The sequence below is a fragment of the Cavia porcellus genome, unplaced genomic scaffold (assembly GCF_034190915.1).
Source record: "Cavia porcellus strain 051 isolate PalLab524CR breed Dunkin Hartley unplaced genomic scaffold, mCavPor4.1 scaffold_2, whole genome shotgun sequence".
NCBI classification, from domain to species: Eukaryota; Metazoa; Chordata; class Mammalia; order Rodentia; family Caviidae; genus Cavia; species Cavia porcellus.
The window spans coordinates 112,850,749-112,871,726 of NW_026947485.1; the positions used below are offsets into that span (position 1 = coordinate 112,850,749).

The window sequence follows — 20,978 nt, forward strand, 5'->3', positions numbered from 1 at the left end:
AACATTTCCTGCAGGGATACCATGTTTTCTGCTAAATCATTTTTGAATGCTTTACCTTTGATTTTAGCATGTCAAGGTTCTGTCATCTGAAGAAACACGTCAGCTACAGTAAGCTCCTGCCTTACAGAAGAGTTTAGCTCTGGGAGAGCAATCATAGGTCAGACTAGTGCATAAGACCAACAAGGTAAGTCCCACACATCTTTAACACAGACGTGCAATGTAAATTGCAAAAAATCAAACACAAAAGCACTGTAAAGAAGTTGTTTTTCTCTTGGTACAGTACAGTACAACAACTAGATAAACTATTTTTACTTTTGCAGTGTTGGTACTGTACAGCAGGCACACAGCAGCCCAACTCTGACAACTTCTGACAGACATGTGAGCTCTTTCTGTGATTTGTTCTCATCTACAAGTATTGGTAATGACAGGTCCATTCACATCTGTGAAAGTCTTCACCTCGAAGGTTTGTGAGTTGGGGACTTACAAACACACAGAGGAAAAGCCACATTTCAAAAACAAATGCCAATAAGAGAAAATGAAAGTGCCTTAAAGAAAAGTTAAATGAACACACATGATTATCACCAGCAAATCCTTACATTCCAAAGCTTGTTAAGCTAAGGGCATAACTGGATGGTTTGGTAGAATTATAGATTATTTTGCAGATAATAAAAGTATATTAATGATTGCAACTGAAAACAAAGAAAAGGTGAGAAATAATAAGAGGTGAGATATCACCTTCTTTCTACTCCTTCCACCCCTTTAAATGCCATTCTTTTGTGAAATCTTTTTTTAAAAAACTATTTAAATGAAGCCATCTCACCCCTCCCATTTTTCAGCTCCCTACAGCTCTCTCACCATTTAGCTTCCAAAGAAGTTAGAGGACAGGAAGACAATGATCACATAACCAGTGATGGCAAACGTTTCAGCACCTTCAGTGATCCAAACAGCCCACCCTGGCTCTCAGGACTTTGGTTCGCCATCACTGATCTGGACACCTGGTGGCCGTTCACTTTGTTGTAAGCTCATTGAGCATTCATTTTGGAATTTTTTACTTAAAAGATAAATTTATCCATTCAATCTTGGAAACCTGACAATGAAGAAGAGGCTTGGGAACTGGGCAGTGGGTGGTGAAAGAGTTTTGGCCCAGACAGGACACTGTAGCTGGTGAAGCCTTAAAGGCGGAACCAAGGAGTTCCTATCTCCCCCAACCCTAGGAATTTACCTGTGGCACCAAACCTAGACCAATGGGCTACCCATGCAGCCCTGATGTCCTTTTAGGTTCCACTCCAAACCTAGGCTATTTACACATGGCCGATGCCATGTGTCCACCAGAGAAATAGCTGGACTCCAGCGGTCAGGGGTTTTGGTTTCCTCTCTCCATGTTCTCAGAATAAAGGCCTCTTTTGTTTTATACTTCTCATCTTTTCAGGTGGAAGTTGGAACAGGTTTGAACTGAGTTGCGGGAAAAGCCTGTTTTGCCATGAAAAGAGCCAGGAAGGGGGGTGATTCCAGAAAAGGGGAAAGAGAATGGAGAGCCTAGAATGTCTTGTGAAGACCTTAGTGGTCACGGCCATGGCACTAACAGAAGCATATACAGTAAAGGCCATTCCAGTGAGGTCTCAAACAGGCTTGAGGAGTGAGGTATTAGCAACTGCGTTAAAGACCATCCTTGCTATAAAGTTGCACAGAATTTGGCTGTGTTGTGTTGTGTCCACGCATCATTTATAAATGAGAAAGGTAAGAGTGGTAAACGAAGATATGTGGTGGGAGAGATTTCTAAATAGCCATACATTCGGGCTACTTTTAGTGGCTTACACTATCCGGTGATGATGAACCTTCTAGAGATGAGGGCCCAGACTACAGTCAAAAACCCACTATTCACTGCAAAATGCCAAACTACAATTAAACCTGAATGCTGAGGTTTTAGTTTAGAAAACACAACTCATACTTCAACATTTTTTGCCTTAAAAGAAAAGCAAAATGCATGCAGTATCTTTACAACCACTGGCTTACGGTAAAATGTGAGGACAAAGAAACTACCTTAAAGACAAAATTTGTAATTAAAGGGGAATAAGAGCAGAAAGATTTGGAAAATCCTCAGCCTGGAGAATGGAGGGACTTTCTAGGAGAAACCAAGGGTGTGGCTGAGCAACAATTGCTATGGAGATTCAGAGATTCTCTCCCAAATGAGGGAGATTAGCATGGATAAGAGGAATTCCAAACTCACTGGACGGAGGCTGGGGGCGGTGCAGCGGTCTCTGTGGCTGCTTATCTTACCAGCACCAAGAGTTCTAGGGCAGCAGGTTGGTTTCCAGGGACTGGCCTGGGCTGCGGTTCAAATTTGTTTCATCTGAGTTCAGGTACAGTGTTCTCTGGTGGCCCTGGTTTTAGGCAAACTTGGGAGAGGCTCCACCCAGCTCTCTGAAAAGCATCAGTCATCCATATTTTTGCAATGGTAATAACTCTGCAGGCATGGAGAATGCCAGAGCGGCAAGATATGCCTGACTCCACCTAGATTTCAAAGGATGCTTTGGACAGCCTGGAGGCCCATGAGGACACTTGCCAGAGAGCCAGTACTGAGCAATGCATGGTGAGAGAAGGACCCCCACCAAGGCAGTGACAATGAGAAGCGCTGCAGACACCAGCTCCAACCAGCAAGAGGTGAAGCAAGGGCTGAGCCCAGCAAGGGCAAGGGGCAGAGCTGTCCGGAACCCGGGAGGCCAGTCCTTGCACTCACACATGTGGGATATGGGAGAAAACTTCAGCTTTAATGCTTGACAAACTTTGGGTTTGGACTTACTCAGGGCCAGTTACTGCTTTCTTCTGGTCTGCTGCTCTTTTTGAAGTGGAACTCTCTGTCCTAATCCTATTTCACCATCATGTTCTAGACATAAATAATTTGTGTTGCTGTCCCAGGCTGGTCCTAGATGCAAGGGATTTTCCTAAGGATGAATCATGCCCTGAATCTCACATTGTAACCCGGAGACAAAACATCTTTCAAAGTTAGTTTTTTCCTTTGGAGACAATCTGTTTCTCTAGGCTTCCCTAGGCCCAGAGGGTAAACAAGGTGGCCCTCTCCTCTGCCCACATGAGTGGACAGAACTTGTCAGTGCTGGATTGGCAGGTTGGGATGGGTCCTTTCCTCAGAGAAGGGAAGGAAGATGGAGGAGGTGGGGTAGGGTTAGAGAAATGAGAGTAGAAAAGAGATAAGGAAAATCACCACTAAACATTGTTGTTTAAGAAGATTGCAATTTCTAGGCCTAGATTCCAGTCACCCACGGAGCTCATATCTGAGTTCCATTGGTTACATTTAGGCTCCTCCCCTTCCATACAGGTCACATCTGAAGCTCCTTAAGAATGCTGGCCTTGAGGGCTGGGGATTTAGCTCAGTGGTGTAAGCACCTCCCTGCCAAGTATGAGGTCATGAGTTTGATACCTGGGTATGCTGGCTGTCCAGAGAGACTGGCTTAACTGAGGAAGGGAACCTGATCTTAAGGTAAAGCAGCATCAGTTTGGGAGAATTAAAAAAATGCTTGTCTGTCTTACAAAAATAAGAGCGCCCACCCCTGTCATTTGGGTCAGGATAAACTTTTTGATTTCTGCCTAATAAAACACATCTTGTGACTGCTACTGTTGCATCCTGAAAATTCTTTTTCTGCTATGGGAATCAGCAAACTTGCAAACTTATGTCACAAATAGGGTGGGTTAGGTTCCTTATCTCAGCTTTGGAGTGGCCCCGGATTGTCTGGTGACAGAAGGAGTGGGGTGGGGTCACCCGAGTATGGATCTGTATGCTACATTGTCTCCTTATAGCCTGGCTCCATTCTGCATCCCTGAACATAAATGCTGAATGCAGGCAGTCAGATCCCCTGCATCTCCTCAGAGCTGGCTCAGAATAGAGCTCCTTTCTCTTCGCCAAAATGAAGGGCCTCCCCTGTTTCTGGGAAAGCAGCGAGCAGAGAGCCCTGAGAAGCTGATGCCAGTGTCTCATTCGAATGAGACTGGATTTAGGGTTTGAGACTCTTGATGTACCCGAAGACTTCAGGACCACAGAAGCAGTGAGTGTGCTTTGCACAAGACAGGGATGTGCACAGGCTGCTCAAGGGAGGGGGCACCGTGATTTGAATGCCTCTGAGGAAAGTCTATGTGTTAGAAAGCTAATCCCCAAATGTGTGTGTCTTGGTTACCTTTTTCTCATTGCTGGGAAAAAATACCCTATACCCAAAATAAAGTAAGGAAAAGTTTATTTAGCTCAATGTTTGTGGAGGTTTTAGGCCATAATCAGATGGCTCCAAGGTAGGGTGGCATGGCACAAGGGCAACACTTCAAGGCAGCAGCCAGTGAAAGCAGCCAGAGCAAAAAGTGGAACAGGCCTCTTCTCCCTTACAAGTACAGCACTCACAAAATCTCTGTGACCTCCTCTTGCACAGGATTAAGATATTTACTCTGACTCCCTGCTGAGTCTGTCAGTTAAACTTCTAAATTTCTCAGGTTGATGCAATGTATCAAGCATAACAGCCTGAGTCACAGTGTTTGAAGGAAATACTTTGGGACGTAGTGAGGACCAGATGTGGTCACAAGGGTGGGCATCGTGATGGCATTTCTGGCTTCGTAAGTGGAAGAAGAGAACTTGGGCTGGCTCTCTGGCCCTATTATGTGTGTGACACCCTCCACCTTATGACAGCACTGGAGAGAGGCTCCCTGCATGCAGGGATCTTGTTTCTCAGACTCTAGCCTGCAGAGCCATGCGCTGACAGAGATCCATGCTTCATCAGCCACCCAGGCTATGGTGTTTGGTACTAGAAGTAGAAAATGGACTAAGATAATACTCAGCAGCTATGATGTCCCAGTCTCACATGTGGTCTTGGTCTCTAGAGTGAAAAAGGAAGAAGATTGGAAGTGGTGGAGGAGCTCAGAGGAGTCTAAGGGACCAGGAGGAGGCACAAAGGAAACCCCCGGCCATGGAATTTTTCAGCTTCACGTTGATTCTCCACGTAGTCTTACTCTGTGCTGTCTCCTCTCCCTCTTAACTAGAAATAACACAGGCTTAGTAAGAGAACCAACCTCTCTGCTCTCCGTAAAATTTAATAACGTAACAACCACCCTTCGTTGAGTAACTCCTCTTCTGTGAGATTTTCACGCTGGAGATGGGTGTCATTGTGGATCACGAAGCCTGTGCAAATCACTGCCACCACATTTGACAGACAAGAATCGGAGGCTGGAGGCTGGGGGAAGTCATTGTAATTGGGCCAATTCCTCACTGCTCCCACCACACAGACTGAATAGAGTCCCAAACCTGTTCATGTTATCTTCCACCTCTTGATTCCATGAAGAGAGCATCTAACTGGGCCAGGTGGGAGAGGATGAGGCCACTGTTGCTGGGGTCTTAGGGAAGGGACTTGTTCAAGTCACCTGCAGCTTGGACATGCAGAGAAGCCCAGGCATGTTTTAAACCAGCAGTTTCTTTTAGAGGTGTATAGGAATATGGCTCCAAATCATTGCAGTTGCAGAAAGGATTCCATTTGAGATGCTCTGGACTTGTAGTGAGCTGGCATCTGAAAAAGATAGCAAGTCAAATAAATGGGGCACACACAGGAAACCAAGGTTCTCCAAAAGACTAACAGAGAAGGTACCAAAAACGGGAAAGGAAAAGCAAAAGCAATAATAACCCCTGTCTCTCAATTAGATTTTAAGATGGAATCAAATGAGTGGTGATTTTTCATTGTTATTTCCTTACAGACTAATTTAATAGTTTCGAATGAAAGATTTGAGCGTTCACTTTCTGTATGATGCTATCCATCTGCAGTGACATATACAGTATTCTGGTCATCATTATGGTACACCATTGCCCTTTTGAAATCTCTCATTATTCTCATTCCTGCATTTAGGACATCTTTCTCATGGCTACTTCTCTGGTTCAGTCACCATCTGGAGAATATACTGATGTAGAAGGGACACATTCCAAAATCTTCCCTCCTGTCTCCCCACACGGGTCTGTTGATGTATTTCACAAAGAACTGCAAGCTTATTTTGTCCTGTCCAGAGAAGGGGAAGGAAGGTGCTGCTGCAGGAGGCGCTGGATGGGAGGAAAAGGGGATGCTTCCAGTCCACCAAGGAACTAGCTTGAGACTCATACCAGGTGTGGGAGGGCCGGTTACACCTGCCTGCTCTTGGCTCCGAAGAGACACCATTCAAGTTACTTGCTTAGGGATGCTGCGATACAAGTTCTGCCCTGGGACTCTGGGTGACTTTGATCTTTTCTTCTCTTAATGACAGCTTAGTTTATGCCTAAAGGATGGAGACACAGCTTGGTGACATAGATGAGGAGGCAGAAAGATCAGCTGTTACCTTCAACCCTTCCGGGTTTAATATTTAGTCTCGATTTATCTTCTTTCATAAGGAAATGAGGAAAGAGAGAGAGAGACAGAGACAGACAGACAGAGACAGAGAGACAGAGAGAGACAGAGACAGAACCAGAGACAGAGAGACAGCCAGAGAGACAGGAAAGATGGAAAGAGAGTCTCTTGACCTTGAAGAGATTGGATCTCTGGTGTCAGAAAATGCAGAAGGCACAGTCACTTTATTTCTGGTAGTAAACAGAGCTCTCAGGAGGTTATTAATTGGGGAAGGTATTAGTTTGTCTGCCCTATTTAGTGTAGTGAACTACACACTTCATACTCTTTTAGTAGCCTGAAAAGATTAATTTGCTGTTTGGCGTGAGTGACCAAACCTTACCTTGAGTCCTGACAATGTACAATACTCTTCAGCTGTGCATTACTTTTTGATTAAGAGTTCTTGATTTTCCTATTTCTGTGGAAAAGGAAGTAGGACTGGAGACACTGTCTTGGGGAGCACAGGACAGCTGCAGGCGAGAATGCTCCCTGGGGACGAGAGAGGACTTAATGTAGATCCTGATACCAGATGGAGAAAGGTCCAGACAGCCAGGAATGACTCTGAACCCCTTGTATTTCTAGCTTTGCTCCTTTAACCTGGGATGCTGTGACCTCTGAGTCAGCTTTAGGGTTCTGTAAGCTGTTGTGTGCCCTCTGTCCCGAATGTTCTGTGAGCTGTTGTTTGGGGGCTAGAATGGAGTTTGAAGAACTAACAGCTGTGGATCTATTGCCTGGGACTCCAGAATGCTTGCACTGGTTTTTGAATGAAAGAAAAGTGTGTGATACATTTGCTTCATTGCAGAGGAGTGGGAGGAAGGCACAGGCAGCCGAACTGTATTTTGTGTCTAAATAATGTTTACTGTCCTCTTGGACACAAGAGAAATACTTCTGAAGGGATATGCATCCTGGGTTGCTCTTACAAGAGGGACACAGATCAGCCCCAAACACCCATGCCATTGCTTACCCAAAAGACAAATATGTTAGAAATATAAAGCCCCACTGGCCAGAAAAGTGTCTGAGCCTGAGCGCTGTGTGTCTGTTACATGAACTTCTCCACCAACACCAAACTCAGCCTTTGTACAACACCACGGTGAGGATGGTCCCTGGCAGGCCACAGGCAAAAATGTGCTTAAGGGATTATAGAAGATGTAAAGATAATATAATTACATGGAACTGTAATGAATGCATGGGTACCTGGATAAAGACACTGTGAATGAAATTTTGAAGTAGATCTTGTTAAGCCGTGGTTCCGGATGAACTCAGAGCAGGCAGTTGTCACTGAGAACAAGACATCACTTTCAGTCTGTGAGGATGACAGAGACCTGAGTCCCCTGCCCAGAACCTGAGCTGTGACTCCCCTGCCCGGGGCAGGCAACGCGACTGCCGTCTCAGGTGTCTCCTGGCCTGGTGTGTTCTGGCTCATGGGCTCCGGAGGTCGCCCCTCCCCTCCTGCCCGTCCTGGCTCAGTGCTGGGTCCCACCACGTGGGTGCCCGGGCGGGGGACACAGGTGTCACTCAGAGCGGGCCTGAGGTGCGGGCGGGATATAAATAGGGGGCGCCCTCGAGCTGGAACTCGAGTGCTACCGCCTTCTCTTCCAGCTCCAGGCGGCCAAGCGCTGCCGGGCGGGAGCGGGACGGAACGGGAATGGGGACAGGAAACCGGACGGGGACGGTGACGGACCGGCCCACCCCGCGCTGCAGAGCCGAGACCACGCTGCCGCCACCGCTGCTGCTGCTCCTGGGCCTGGGTGAGCCGGGACGGGAACCGGGACAGGAGCAGGACTGGGAAGGAGACAGGGCTCAGACAGGACCCGCGAGCAGGCAGGGGCCAGCAGGAGCCCTGCACCTGTCTCGGGGTGCCCTGAACCCCGCGAGGATCAGGGTGACTTCGGGGACCCTAGTGGAGGGAGGGAGTGCATGGCAGAAGCCTGGAGTCCAGGGGTGACCTGGGGGCTGAAAGGGGTGCTGGTCCTGCAGGAGGAGGGTGGAGAGAGCTGGCTGCAGACCTGGCCTAGCCAAGATGGAGAGATATTGATTGGCCCTTAGCATGTTCTGAGGGCCTAGGCACAGGCGCTGTGGACTTGCTGGCTGGGAGAAGGAGCCTCCACGTTCTTCCTGAACATTGGGTGTCTGGGAAGGAAGACAGCTTCTGAGACCTTGCTTACGTGGCTGTAGGGATGCAGGGAGGGGAGATGGCATGATTATGGGACATTTGTGATTGATATACATGCACACCTGAAGAAGGAGACAGACACCAGAGAGGAAGCATTTCCTTCATTAGGGTTATGGTGGGCAGGTTCAGGACCTTTGGGTGTAACCTTGGGGTGAGAAGCAGGTGTCGGTGGCCTAAGCAGGCGGCAGGCACTCACCCCAGCTCCCAGGCCCCTGTGGGACTCAGGCTGGCTTCAGGGAGGCCATGCCCCTCCAAATGCATGGGGCGAGAAGGCACCTGGGTGGGGAGATTGTTCCACCTGGGCGGTGCCCTCTGCTTCTATGGCTGTATGGAGTACAAGGAGGGAACTGACTCAATGGTCCTAGCTGACGTGTGGCAGTAGGCATTGTAGCTTTGGAAGGGGCTTTCCTGGCCTAAGGGGCACCTGGACATCACTCCTACCTTCCATCCTGGAAGGGGACACTGTGTAAGAGAGGACAGAACTTTCTTCTAGGGAAGCAAAAGTGATGACAGTCTCTGAGTTTTCCTTTGGCTGTGTCTTGGGAGTGGCCCGGGTGGCTTGCAGGGTCCTGAACTTGAGTGAGGAGGACTGGATTTAGGATCAAAGTCCCAAGGCAGGGGCTGGCTGCCTGCCCTGACAGGTGGGCAGAGTGTCATCCCTGGAGGCCTATGGCACCTGAGGAAGAGCCATGCCCTGAGTTTGGGCCTGGGGACAGCTCAGAAACTCTGCATGCTCCTCCTCCACCTGGGGCAGCTGGGATGCCAGTGGGGAACCAGGGGCAGAAAGGAGCCCACAGCCTCCCTCAGGGAAGCCACTTAGTGCCGGCTGGTGATGACAGGGAGAATGCCCTGTCCAGGGAGGGCAGCAAGCACCCCAGCAGAAAGCAGAGGCTCTAAGAACCCAGAAAAGTCAGGTTAACACATTTGGATGCAAATGAACATTCAGTTAGGTGCGAATCACCACAGGGTCTGAATCAGGGAGTAACTGTACAAATGACCACTTAGAAGAGATGGATGGGGCTGCAGGGTGCCCTGCGGGGACACAGCTACCCAAGCTTGATGACATTCTTTATTTCCACTTTTACTGTCACTCAAAACTTGTCAAAAGTTAGAGATAAACAAACAAAATACCACCACCGACAACTTCAACTCAGTGCTGTTTGAACGCTCAGCACCCAGCCTCTGTGTGGGAGCGTGGCCTCTAAAAACTGAATTCAGGCTCGGGAACTCCCTGGTAGTTATACTCTGTGAATGTCAAGGGACATAAGTTGATGTCCTCACTGTTCCTGTGAAGCATTCCTGTCACCATCATTTGTATCTTACTGGGAAGCCCTACCCTCAATTTAAACCACACGTGTTTATGTGCTTTTGTGAGAGGTGTGGTCACTAGAGGCTGGCCTGCAGCTGCCCTCCTGCACTCCCGAGATACCTGTAGTCACAACTTCCTGGTGGTTGTCTTCCCCTTATGTAGGGGTCTCTTTAGGTGACCACACCTGTGCTGCCATGCTCTTCTCTAGCACACAGCAAATCGAGGATCGCTCCTATGGACCACAAATGTGGACACTCCTTAGTAGGCACCCCTTGGGTTTAGTAGATGGATCTACACAAGGCAATTTTAATTCTGACAGATAAGGGGAGATGGAGTTGGAGATGATATGCCACACTGTCTTTGTCATTTTGCTCTTGTTGGGAGGAAACACCCACACTCACTGCTTAGAGGAGAGGAGGGCAGAGACAGGACACATGGCAGGAGAGCAAGGAGGGAGAAAAAGTACTCAAGCCCTGCCAGCCAGGAAGCGGAGAGCAGAGGAAGGGGCAGAGAGGGAGATGATCCTGGCAGGCCACGCCCACCCCTTGTGACCATCTCCTCCAGCTCCGGGCCTGCTTCCTAACAGTGAGCTCAGTGGAACTCATCAGATTAATCCGACGATGAGTGTATCTACCCATGACTCAGTCATTCCCAAAGCCCTGCCTCTGAAAACATGAGCTTTTAGGGGACTTTCTAGACCTGAATCCTACCAGCTAGGATGATTAAATTTATATATGTAAATTTAACATGGATATAAATTATGTCCATATATTGTAATTATATAAAACATACACACATATGCATATATGTTATTGGTATCCTTTATATACATTGACTTGATTTGATTTTACTCCAATGATTTAAAGATAGTTTAAAAATATTGTTAGAAATTTTGAGCCTCTTGATATCATTTCACCCAAAAATGGAATTTTTTCAACTGTGTTCTTTTGTTAATGGATCCTTTTTCTTTTGTTTGTTTGTTTTTGTTGGTGTTGGGGATTGAACTTTTGCATGCAAAGCAAGAACTCTACCACTTAGCCACATCCTCAGCCCGACAGATCTGTTTATTATTGGAATTTAATTTCAGAAGTTGAGAGAGAACTGCCAAAGAAGAGACAAGAGACTTCTATTTTTCTGCCTACGTTATCCAGGATGAGAAATAATCCCGTTAGAATGACTGCCGGCTCTGAGCCTTGTGGGTATGGGACTAGGTCTTCATTCATGTCTGTTTCTGATTCTTTCAATAATGAGGAGCCAACCCTCAGTTTAGTCTCACAGATAGCAGGGAACACCCCACATGACTTCATCCTGAGCCTGTGCCTATGCCATTTTTAAATCCAGTCACAGAAATCACCTCCTTGGCTCCAAGGATGGAGCTTTCTAACTTCTCAGTGGTTGTATCCCCAAAGCCTAGTGTGAATTTTGGACAGTTTGAACCAAAGATCCTGCATAAACAGTAATTGGGGTTGTGTTTCCAGGTCACTCACAGAAAACTTGAATTTCACAATGCACTTACAAGATAGACTTAAAGGCGAGTGTTTCATGTTAAAGTCTGTAGGTAAAGATTAGGTTAGCAGACACTACATTGGCTATCATTACTGTATTTTCAAAGCATTGGTTTTATTTCATCTGTGAGGGCTTTGGGGGAAGGCAAAATAGTGTCTGAGTATCTAATATCCTCCGTCCACTGACCTCATTCACCACATATTTGATGAGTGTCTGTTAGGATTCATGGCACTGTGTAAGTGAAGACGCCTTGAATATATTTGTGTGATAGAAGACTCCTTTCAACTCGGAGTATTTATACTTCAGGTGGAGGACAAAAGACAAAGATTTTGGGGAACGCAATTTTTGACTCTAAGATTTGCAGGTCCAGCCTTCCTAGCCTGGCAACTGTTTAATACCAGTACTCACGTGTGTAAGTGAAGTGTATTCCAAAATCACTTGTTCAGCAGGTGCAAAATGTTTTGAATTAAGTAGCCCTCAACTTCCCTTTGAAACAAGCAGGTTTGCTTGCTCATATGAAGAATTTAAAACTCAGACACAGAGGCTTTGGTGAATCAACTTCCCGGTTCCTTCACACTGCTCTGAGACTGGAGCTCACCCTGTGGACAGCAGTGAGGATCAACTGCCCAGCATCTGTGGAGTAATGTTTCCTAGGTGGTCCCAAGGAGGATACGTAGCTAGCACTATTCTTAAATCAGTCTTGCCATTAGGTCAGGATGTTCAGAACTAATTCCCTGGCAGGAGGCTGGGGGAGGAAGGCTGGATTCCCTTTAACTCTCAGCGCATCTCCAGGAGGTGGAAGCTGTTATTAACAGCCCACCTTTATACATGCAGAAGCTAACACTTGGAGACTTAAGTGGTACTCTAAGACATATCTTATTCCTGGGACTCAAACTTGGGTCTCCAAGACCCAAAACTCCAAGAGCTGTGCTCTCTGCACTACCTTGACTTGCCTCTGTGCTTCATTTATTACTAATGGATCTTAAGAGATAATCCCAGTTGTTCATACTGCCACAAAACAATTCATAGATTGCATTGTCAGAAATATGACACCTCCAATTCAAGAGGAAAATAGTCTGATTAAAGTAGGCTGAAGGCCAGCTTCCCAATACTTCTTTGTATCTTTAAAAAGGAATTTTAGTAGCTCAAATGAATCTCTAATTGTAAGAATTTGAAGAGACGAGGAGAATTATTTTTTTAAAAGACTGGAGAGAGTTATTTAATCTTAATTTACATCAATTAGACAGTTGACTAGTTTGCTTCTCAACAAGGTCAATCAACCATGAAATACTTTCATTCATTCTTTACATTTTTTCTTCTTTGGATATGCAGTGTGTTATTTTTAATCATTTGTAGAAGAGAGATATTAATTGCAAAGTGGAACAGAAAGCATAACAATGTTCGTAGTTAGCCTTCTTATTTAAAAGTGCTGAGTGAGCTGTAGAGAGGAATGGGTTACAAATATAACAGTTCCTTCTCTGCAAAATTCTAGAGACAGACCCAGGACATTGTGTGGACTCACACATCTGCTTGACCTTCGTTGTGGAATGGAACATAGTGACTCTTGCTTTGGGTGCGCCTTTAGAACTCAAAATACATTTTCATGCCTAGTACATTTGCTCTTCACAGTCAACACAACAGCAAACACAGTTAAGTAGTGAGGCCCTAGGCTGGGGTCTAAGTGCTCACTAACCCATTTTGTGCACACAGCATTGCCCACCAAGCCCAGGAGTTAGATGTCATTACTACCCCATCTGTAGGAGTGGATCTGGGCCCAAAGGGTTCTAAGTTCTAAGTGTGACTTGAGGGCCTGGACCATAGTAAGTGACATTCCATGCTGAGTGTAGTAGACAGGGAAAGGTAGGGTACTAAAGACAGGGATGCAAAGTGGCATTGCAGTGGAAAACTCAAATCCAGAATTCAGTTCTTTGGATTTATTTAAAAAACAAGGAGGTTCATCCTCTCTGTCTCCTGTCCCTTCGCTGGTGCTACCTACCTATGTATCTCTGCCATCCCTAGATGCAGTGTGCCACAGGTATCTGGACTTCTGGTTCTCCATTCCATCCAGGACACCCAGTCTGCTCATACACAGTTCAGGTCATCACAGTTGACAGTGTTCACGTGGTGTTCATCAGCATGAGCAATTGACCTTGATCTGTGATGGCATTACTCCAGGCCTCTGGGACCCTACTACCCTGAACTGGGGCAGTGACCCAGTGCCTTCCCTGTATGCTCACCATACAGTGACATCTAGGGGATGCACCGGTGGGTGGGTGGGAGTGGTGACATTGCTTCATATTCTTCCTGATGGCCCTATGTACCTATGACTGACACAGTGGGCTGAAGGAACCGGTTCTGAGGTGGGCAATGTGTGATCCCTGCCTCCATGGCTCACCATCCTGGAGCTCTTGGCAAGTTGCGGACTCAGTTTCCGCATGAACATTAATAAAATCATGACTACCATGTGTGCTAACTTCTTGACTGTGCAAGCCACAGGTGATATGCCTAGGATAGAATAAATTCTGGACAAGCATGAGGCACTATAACAAATAATAGGGAAACAGAGATGAAATCATCTTTTGGTATTGTGATTCTGGGTACTTTCTGAATGCAACTGGAGTCTGCTAATTGATGGGAAAACCTTCTGTTGTCTGCGTCTCTTGAATCCTTGCTCTTTCTAGTTATGAAATAGATAGTAGATAAAATTTTTCAAATGAGTTTTAATTTGACTTCTTTTGTTAGGAAGGAATAATGTGAAAAATAAAACTGCCAAAGTCCAGTGCATGTCTGTTTTAAACATGCCTCATAGATTCTCCGTCACCTGCAAATTTCCATCCTAATTCCTTGCATCAGCTGCTTTCTAGTTCTTGCTTGATGCTGAGTTCAGACATAGAAATCAGACCTGAGCCATGAGCGCAAGTGGAAAATTGAAACAACTTCCTTAGACTCTTACGTGCAAACAGCTATACATAAACATTTCAAGTTGTTCCACAAGAATTGCTTTGTAACATTGAGAAAGTTGCTGAACTTCTCTAACCCCCTCTCCATGTATAGAATAATAATAGCAATGATAATAATAGTGTAGTTGCTATCTAGGGGTGTGGGGTTATTTTGAAGATAAAGTGAGATAATTCAGGGAAAGATCGTAGTAGAAAAATTCACAAGTTAATGTTTAGCATAAAATTATTGTTCTCAATGTTGTGAATATGGAGATCACTTTTAAATTATTTCAGGAGTGTGATCTAAGAAGGAGGAATTTGTCTATTTCAGTGACAGTTACATGGCAGTACTAGAATAGCATCTCTCCAGGGTAAGTGTTAAGTAAGCACTGAAGAAAGAATGGATTAAGATAGTTCAGGAAGTCCTCTTACCCACGGTGCTGCTTTACGGTGCCACCCAGGGCTTGTTGTAAACTGTGCAGTTATCTCTGTCTCTCCTTCTTCCTCTCCTTGCTTCCAAAAGCAGAAACTAAGAACCCTTCACCTCCCACACCTGCCAGATTCTCCATCTGCGATGCCTTCGGAGTTGCTGCTGGTGACTTATGTTAGACGATTCCTTGCCAGCATGGTAGATGGACATGGTTTGCCGAGCATGCTGACCGGACAGAATGAGATCAACAAGCATGCACCTGTCCAAAAGTAGGACTTCCTTGGCCATGGTATAGTGCCAGAGGGGCTGATGGGAAGTGCTATTGTTATTTCAAAAACATTTCCTATCACAGAGAATTGAAAAATTTTTAAAAAATTTTTATTGTAAAGGGCATAAAATAAAGCACAACAAAACAGAACAAAATAGGACATAAGAAAGCAATGTAAGAGATACAAATTTCAAAGCTAGATGACCTGAGATCTTCATTGTATATTATATTGTCTCTTGTTTTTTTCCAAATGGTTGTCCATGTCCTCACATATAGATAATTATACAAAACAACATAGTATAAAACTGATCCGAACAGAATTAGGAAGGTGTTTTAGGTCTTCAAAACCAGACAATAGGGAAGTCACTAATGGCTGTCGTAGAGTCTCTCGTTCTCTTCAAAATAGCTTTCCATACTTTCATGTACATTGAAGTTCAACAAAACAAAACAGGCAAGTGGGGAGGGATTGCTTGATTTCCCAGCAGTCCAGGTCCCAGCATGGCACAGGTCCCAGTAAACACCGGAGGCTTCATCCTGGGACACCACAGCTTGCCATGCTCACAGCTGCTCTCCAGGCTGGGAGGGTTTGCTTGGTTTCCCCATGCTCTAGGTACTGGCATGGCAAGGGTCCCAGTAAATGCCAGTGGCTCCCATCCTGAGAACTGAAATTTTTACTATTTAAAGTTTTACTATTTTCAGGTATACTTAAGAATGTCTTGAAGTGTGTCTGAAACCGTTAAGCATTCATGAGTTAGTGAGAATAGTTTAATTACAAGCCATTGTCTTTCTAAGAAGAGTTTATAATGTACTGGCTAAAAATGTTCAAAATGTATGCAGCAAAGAATTGATCAACCACAGCAAAGTTTATATAGCAATAGTACATGTTAAATGTGACCTTGGAAAAGGAGAATTTATAATGGGCACAGAAATGATTTGTGATTCAATTCCCCCCTGATGTTGGTGGAGGAAAACATGGGAGAAGAACTAGATGGTGGAAAAATTAATAGTTGTCATTTTTGGGTACTTAAAAGAGAGGAGACACACATGCCCAGAGCAAAGGACCAACTTGTGAAGACCCTGAATTCTTGATGCAGTGTCACCTCCATCTCTGTAAGATTTCCTGGGAATTGGGGGCCAATGAGCCTGTAATTTGGATAAATTTGTACTCTGTGACAGATTAAAGCTTTCCTTGTTTTCATGAGGAGTTTGTTGAAATCTGTGGAAACGTCCAGGCTGCCTTGACAAGGTTCCAACAGCATGGTGAAGAACTGCTACCTTCTCCCCAGCTCCAGATGAGGGGCCCGGCACCTGGCTTTTCTCTGAACCCCTGCTCAGGCACTGCCAGTTTTCCTGTTAGATGTGGCTCTGACTCAGCAGATGGTTCTGGGTCTATCGTAGGGGAGCCCTAATATTTGTTATAAGACACAAATATTTTAATGACTAAATAAAAATCATTAAAGTTTAATGAATACAATTTAATGCACATTCAAAAGAATTGATTTATGAATAGACAACACTTAGAGAAACCAAATGCACTCTACTATTTTCCCACTCAAACTCTACCTTAGTATGTGGCAGCTGCATTCTGTAATGGAAGGGACAGCTTTCTGCCCCTTATTCACATCTGAGGGCCTTGTGGAAATGGGTTAAAAGTGCCGATTTTAACAGGGTGGCAGTCAATGAATGCAGTGTTTTGAGATTGCTCTAGCATGTGCAGAATGAATCAGATGAGGAAAGAGGTAATCAAGGGAAAGCTGCTGGCCCAACTCTGGCTTTGTTAGACCTGGAGAAAGGAACAAGTTTAACAAATACTTCAAAGCCAGAATTTATCTAATACAATGAGTCATGTGTAGGTAAAGGAGGGAAAACCAAAATTAAAATCTGTGTCAAAGCTGCTAGTCTGAGAGAGGGGTCAATGCTATGGTGTCATATTGGAAAGGGAATCCACTGTGTTGTGGGATGGGAACTGTATCTGGGATCTTTAGGGGTCCAGCGGGCATTTGGTAAAGGGAGAATTGACCTCAAATTACAGTAGTAGACTCAATGTCATTCTTCTAGGGAATGTAAAAATGGAAGGTTATTGTGTCTCTCCACTGACTGAATAGAGTCCAGTTTGATAGGCACTGAGAAAAGACTTTCTTGGAGAAGAAGCAAACTTTCCTCAGAATGATTGTGATTGTTTTATGTGCACCTCCCTCCCTCTGGGGGTGGATATTAATTCATCATTTCCGCTGAGTGTAGGATAGACATTAAAAATTGCTTTCAAAGAATAGAATATGTTACCAGTGGCAGGATTTTCTTATCTTCAAGGCTGGATAACATGCCACTGCACATATATATCATGCTTCTTTAGCCATCTACATGTCTGAGGGCACTTAGGCTAGGTCCATAGCTTGGATATTATGAACAATGCTATGATAATCATAGCATTGATCAACCACAATGGGGGCCTCCTCAAGACCCCAACATCAAATTCTTGAGGTGCACATCCAGCAGTGGAAGTTCTGTACTCACAAGAGGAATCTAAAACTGTCAAACTCAGAAGCAGGGAGTAGGAACGATGGTGTCCAGAGGCTGATGTTAAAGAGAAATGAGGCGATTGCACCAGAAGGATGCAAAGATTCAGGGACCTGAAATCAGTAAGCTGTGTGGATCTACAGGACAGTTAAGTACCTGTACTTGACAACACTGTATGGTATACTTAGAAACTTTCTAAGAAGATAGATCTTGGGTTGAATTTTCTTATTTCCCCTCCAAAATGAGAGAGAGAGAGGATTAAAGGGAAATATAGTAACTTTATAGTGGAGAAATTTGGTAAATTCTGCTGTAATCAAGAGATCAAAGTTGACATCACCATAATGTCACACACCCCTTAAAAGGTAATGTGAACATTTCACCCATGTACTATTCTTTGAAAAAGTCTCTAATCTGAGTCCAAGTATGACAACAACATCAGACAAACCAAAAACGGAAGGATAATCTACAAAATACATGAGTAGTAATCCCATTGTCAATGAAGATTAAAGAAAATATGATAGAATCAGAACAAAGCATGGAATTTAGGCCACAGCAATGTACTAAGGCTGCTTTCTTGTTTTGATAAACACATCACAGGAGTATAAGTTGATAATATTTGAAGGAAGCATACATTGGGAACTGTCTGCCTTTTACAACCATTCTGTAAATGTGAAATATTCCAATACAAAAAGTTTGTGTAGGAAAGGGGACTTGACAAGATATTCCCATCACTTGTTAACTTGGAAAACAACCAGCTTAGAGCAGAGGACTGGAAACCTAAATGAGTCACTTAATTATTATTTCAGGGGCCAGCACCCTGACTGGCACACATGAATCCACAGTAAGATTTTGTTCAAATAGCAAGTCAGGGGTGTTTTGTGAGACTATTGAGATAAGAAAGGACAGAGATAGAATAAGAGGACAGAGCCAGAAAGTGGAGTGGGCCCAGGAGGTGTAGAGTCACATAGCTTCAATTTTACAAATTAAAAAGAACTCTGGAGGTGGTGGGTGCGGACAGCAGCACAAAGTAAATGTTTTGAACACCACTGAGCCTGCTTACTTAAAATCATTAAGATAGAAAATTTGGTTATATTTGTTTACCACAATAAAATATTGGGAGGCAAATGCCCACAGTGGAGTATTGGCAGCATCAGGATTTGTGGTGCAGGAGTCAGCAAAAGAATAGAGAGTTGAGGACAATGGAAACATGAATCAGAAAGCTAGGAAGGGCTGGATTCTGGATGGGGATTGTGCGGGGGTGGCCAGACCCAGGGCTGCATACGGGGGAGGCTAAGGTCAGGAGGGGAGTTAGGAAGACGTCGGGGTGCCCTTGAGGGGCTTGGGTAGTCAGAACCCTAAGTTGCTAAGAGGAAAGCAGTCAGAGTTGAGGTTGGGAGAGGGAGGAGTTGGCTTATGAATGCCAACTCCACGTGGAAAAGTTGTCTCAGCAACTGCTCCCCTGCGAGGCTCAGAGATAGCACCTAGGTCGGTGCACTAGAATTCCATGGCAGGCAGCAGCTCACAGCTGGATTTGAGAATTTTTCTCACTGCTGGAGATTTGACAAGCATGTAGGTAGCTGCCTTGGGATGTGGAGCACTTCTTGGGCCTGGCACAAGGTGGCACTTACAGAGGTGTCCAGGGGGCATTTCTGGATGAGGCAGCAGATGGACCAGATGCCTTCCACGGTCTGTGATGTCCCCATGAATGCAGGGTGATAGAGTTGCAAAACAAATAGTTCTGAAAGAGAAAAGTACTGGTGTTTTTTCCCAACAAAAACCTAGATTCAGTCACTTTCTGCTCATCATCTTCATCTTGGACCCATTCTGTGGATGGGGTTCAGGTTTGCCATAAAGACTGCATGCTTTTTGCTTCACTATTGAGTTGGATAGCAGTTATTACCTGGATCTTACAGTAAAGGTGGGAAAGGCACAACTACAGCTGATAAGGTACGCTGACAAAAGTTTAAATATGGCTGTGTAAAAGACACAGTTTTAGCTTTGCCATCTGCAAAAGAAGAGCCAGGGATACAGTCAGTGGCACAGCACCTGCCTGGCAAGTGTGAGGTCATGAATGTGATTTCCAATAATAAAAAACTGCTGTGAGAAAAATGCCCATTCATTTGTAGGTAGATGACCATAACCTTGCAGCGGAGGAGAAGAAATGCGACAATGAGCCTGCTACAGTTGTGAAATGAGCCCACAGCCTGAGTAGTGAGCTTCACTCCCATGGGCTTTTGCAGAAGCCTGGCTCAAACAGTGTGCCTTGTTTTGTGATTGCTGTGCCTCAGCAGTCACCAGAGTGAGGTACTCAGGCAGTGAGCAGTTTCCAGACAGTCAGAGGCTTTATTAAGAATCTGTTGTTCCGGATATGAGCAGGCACTGCAAAGCCACAGCTGGAGATGGGCGGTGTGACTGCTCTTAACTGAGTCTTACTCTCCTGAGTGACACAAGAAAGTCTGTTGAGTCACTTCACAGCCACACCACATGTCAAGAGGGCCCTTCTTTCTTAGTGATTTTGGGCCCCACCCGACTCCATCTGAATAGTTCTGCACGTGGTCTCCACATGGACCAAGCCCCTGCCTCAGTTTACCCCCTGCTTCTTGCTGGAAGTTTCTCCAGTTTATCACACTGCCTTTCTTTGGAATTCCAGGAGAATTTATTTTCTATGTACCTGGCACTTAAAATATACTTACCTAAATCTCTCTCTCTCTCTCTCTCTCTCTCTCTCTCTCTCTCTCTCTGTCTCTCTCTGTCTGTCTCTCTGTCTTTGTGTCTGTCTGTCTGGAAAAGCAGACCATCCCCATGTCCAGCCCACTGTCCCCATGAGACATTCCAGGGCCTGCATTCCTCACTGGGGTGGATGCATTGTGCCTCCTCAGGTCTTGCTCCCTTGTTGTGCCTCCTGTTCTGTTCCCTTCCACACCATCTGACCCCAATCTGGGATACAATGAAAGGTCACTGCCATGGACCCACATTCTAGCCACTTGTCCAACAGAGACCAGAGCTGAGAGATGAGCACTCCCTGGGAGGAGTCCTGTCCAGTGAGAGATTGGTGGTGAAAGTGATCAGGTTAGGGCCACCCCTCCTTTTCCTCTTTTTTAAATTTTATTTTAAAGAGGATAAAACAGAATAAAACCAATCAAAACAAATCAGTGCAAGAGATACAGGACTTCAAAACATTATGAAATCGATAATAGTTACCACCATGTCTTTTGATGTCTTCAAAATAGCTGCAGGTAACTTCAGACACAGTAAAGATCAAACAGAAGAGAATAGAGTAGGAACAATAAAAACAGAACAGTGCTTACAATAAAGGACTTCAAAACAAGCCAATAGTAAGTCCAAAATTGCTTCCATAATATATCTTGCTCTACTTGACATAGCTGCTCCTGCCATCAGATTTAACATAATCAACCAAAAGAAGATAGAATAAAACCCAACCCA

The 20,978-nt window shown here is 45.1% G+C and overlaps 1 protein-coding gene across 3 annotated transcripts in view; it reads left to right on the plus strand.

Annotated features, from left to right (window-relative positions):
• Positions 1-7,964: 7,964 nt before the first annotated feature.
• Btc (betacellulin) overlaps positions 7,965-20,978 on the plus strand; it is a 51,582-nt gene continuing 38,568 nt past the window's right edge. The window contains exon 1 of one of the 3 annotated variants that reach the window (XM_013143686.3): positions 7,965-8,140. In XM_013143686.3, the coding sequence (XP_012999140.1) occupies positions 8,038-8,140 (103 nt within the window). In that variant the 5' untranslated portion in view covers positions 7,965-8,037. The remainder of the gene's footprint in view (positions 8,141-20,978) is intronic. The other 2 variants (XM_013143684.3, XM_013143683.3) reach the window with 2 other exon arrangements.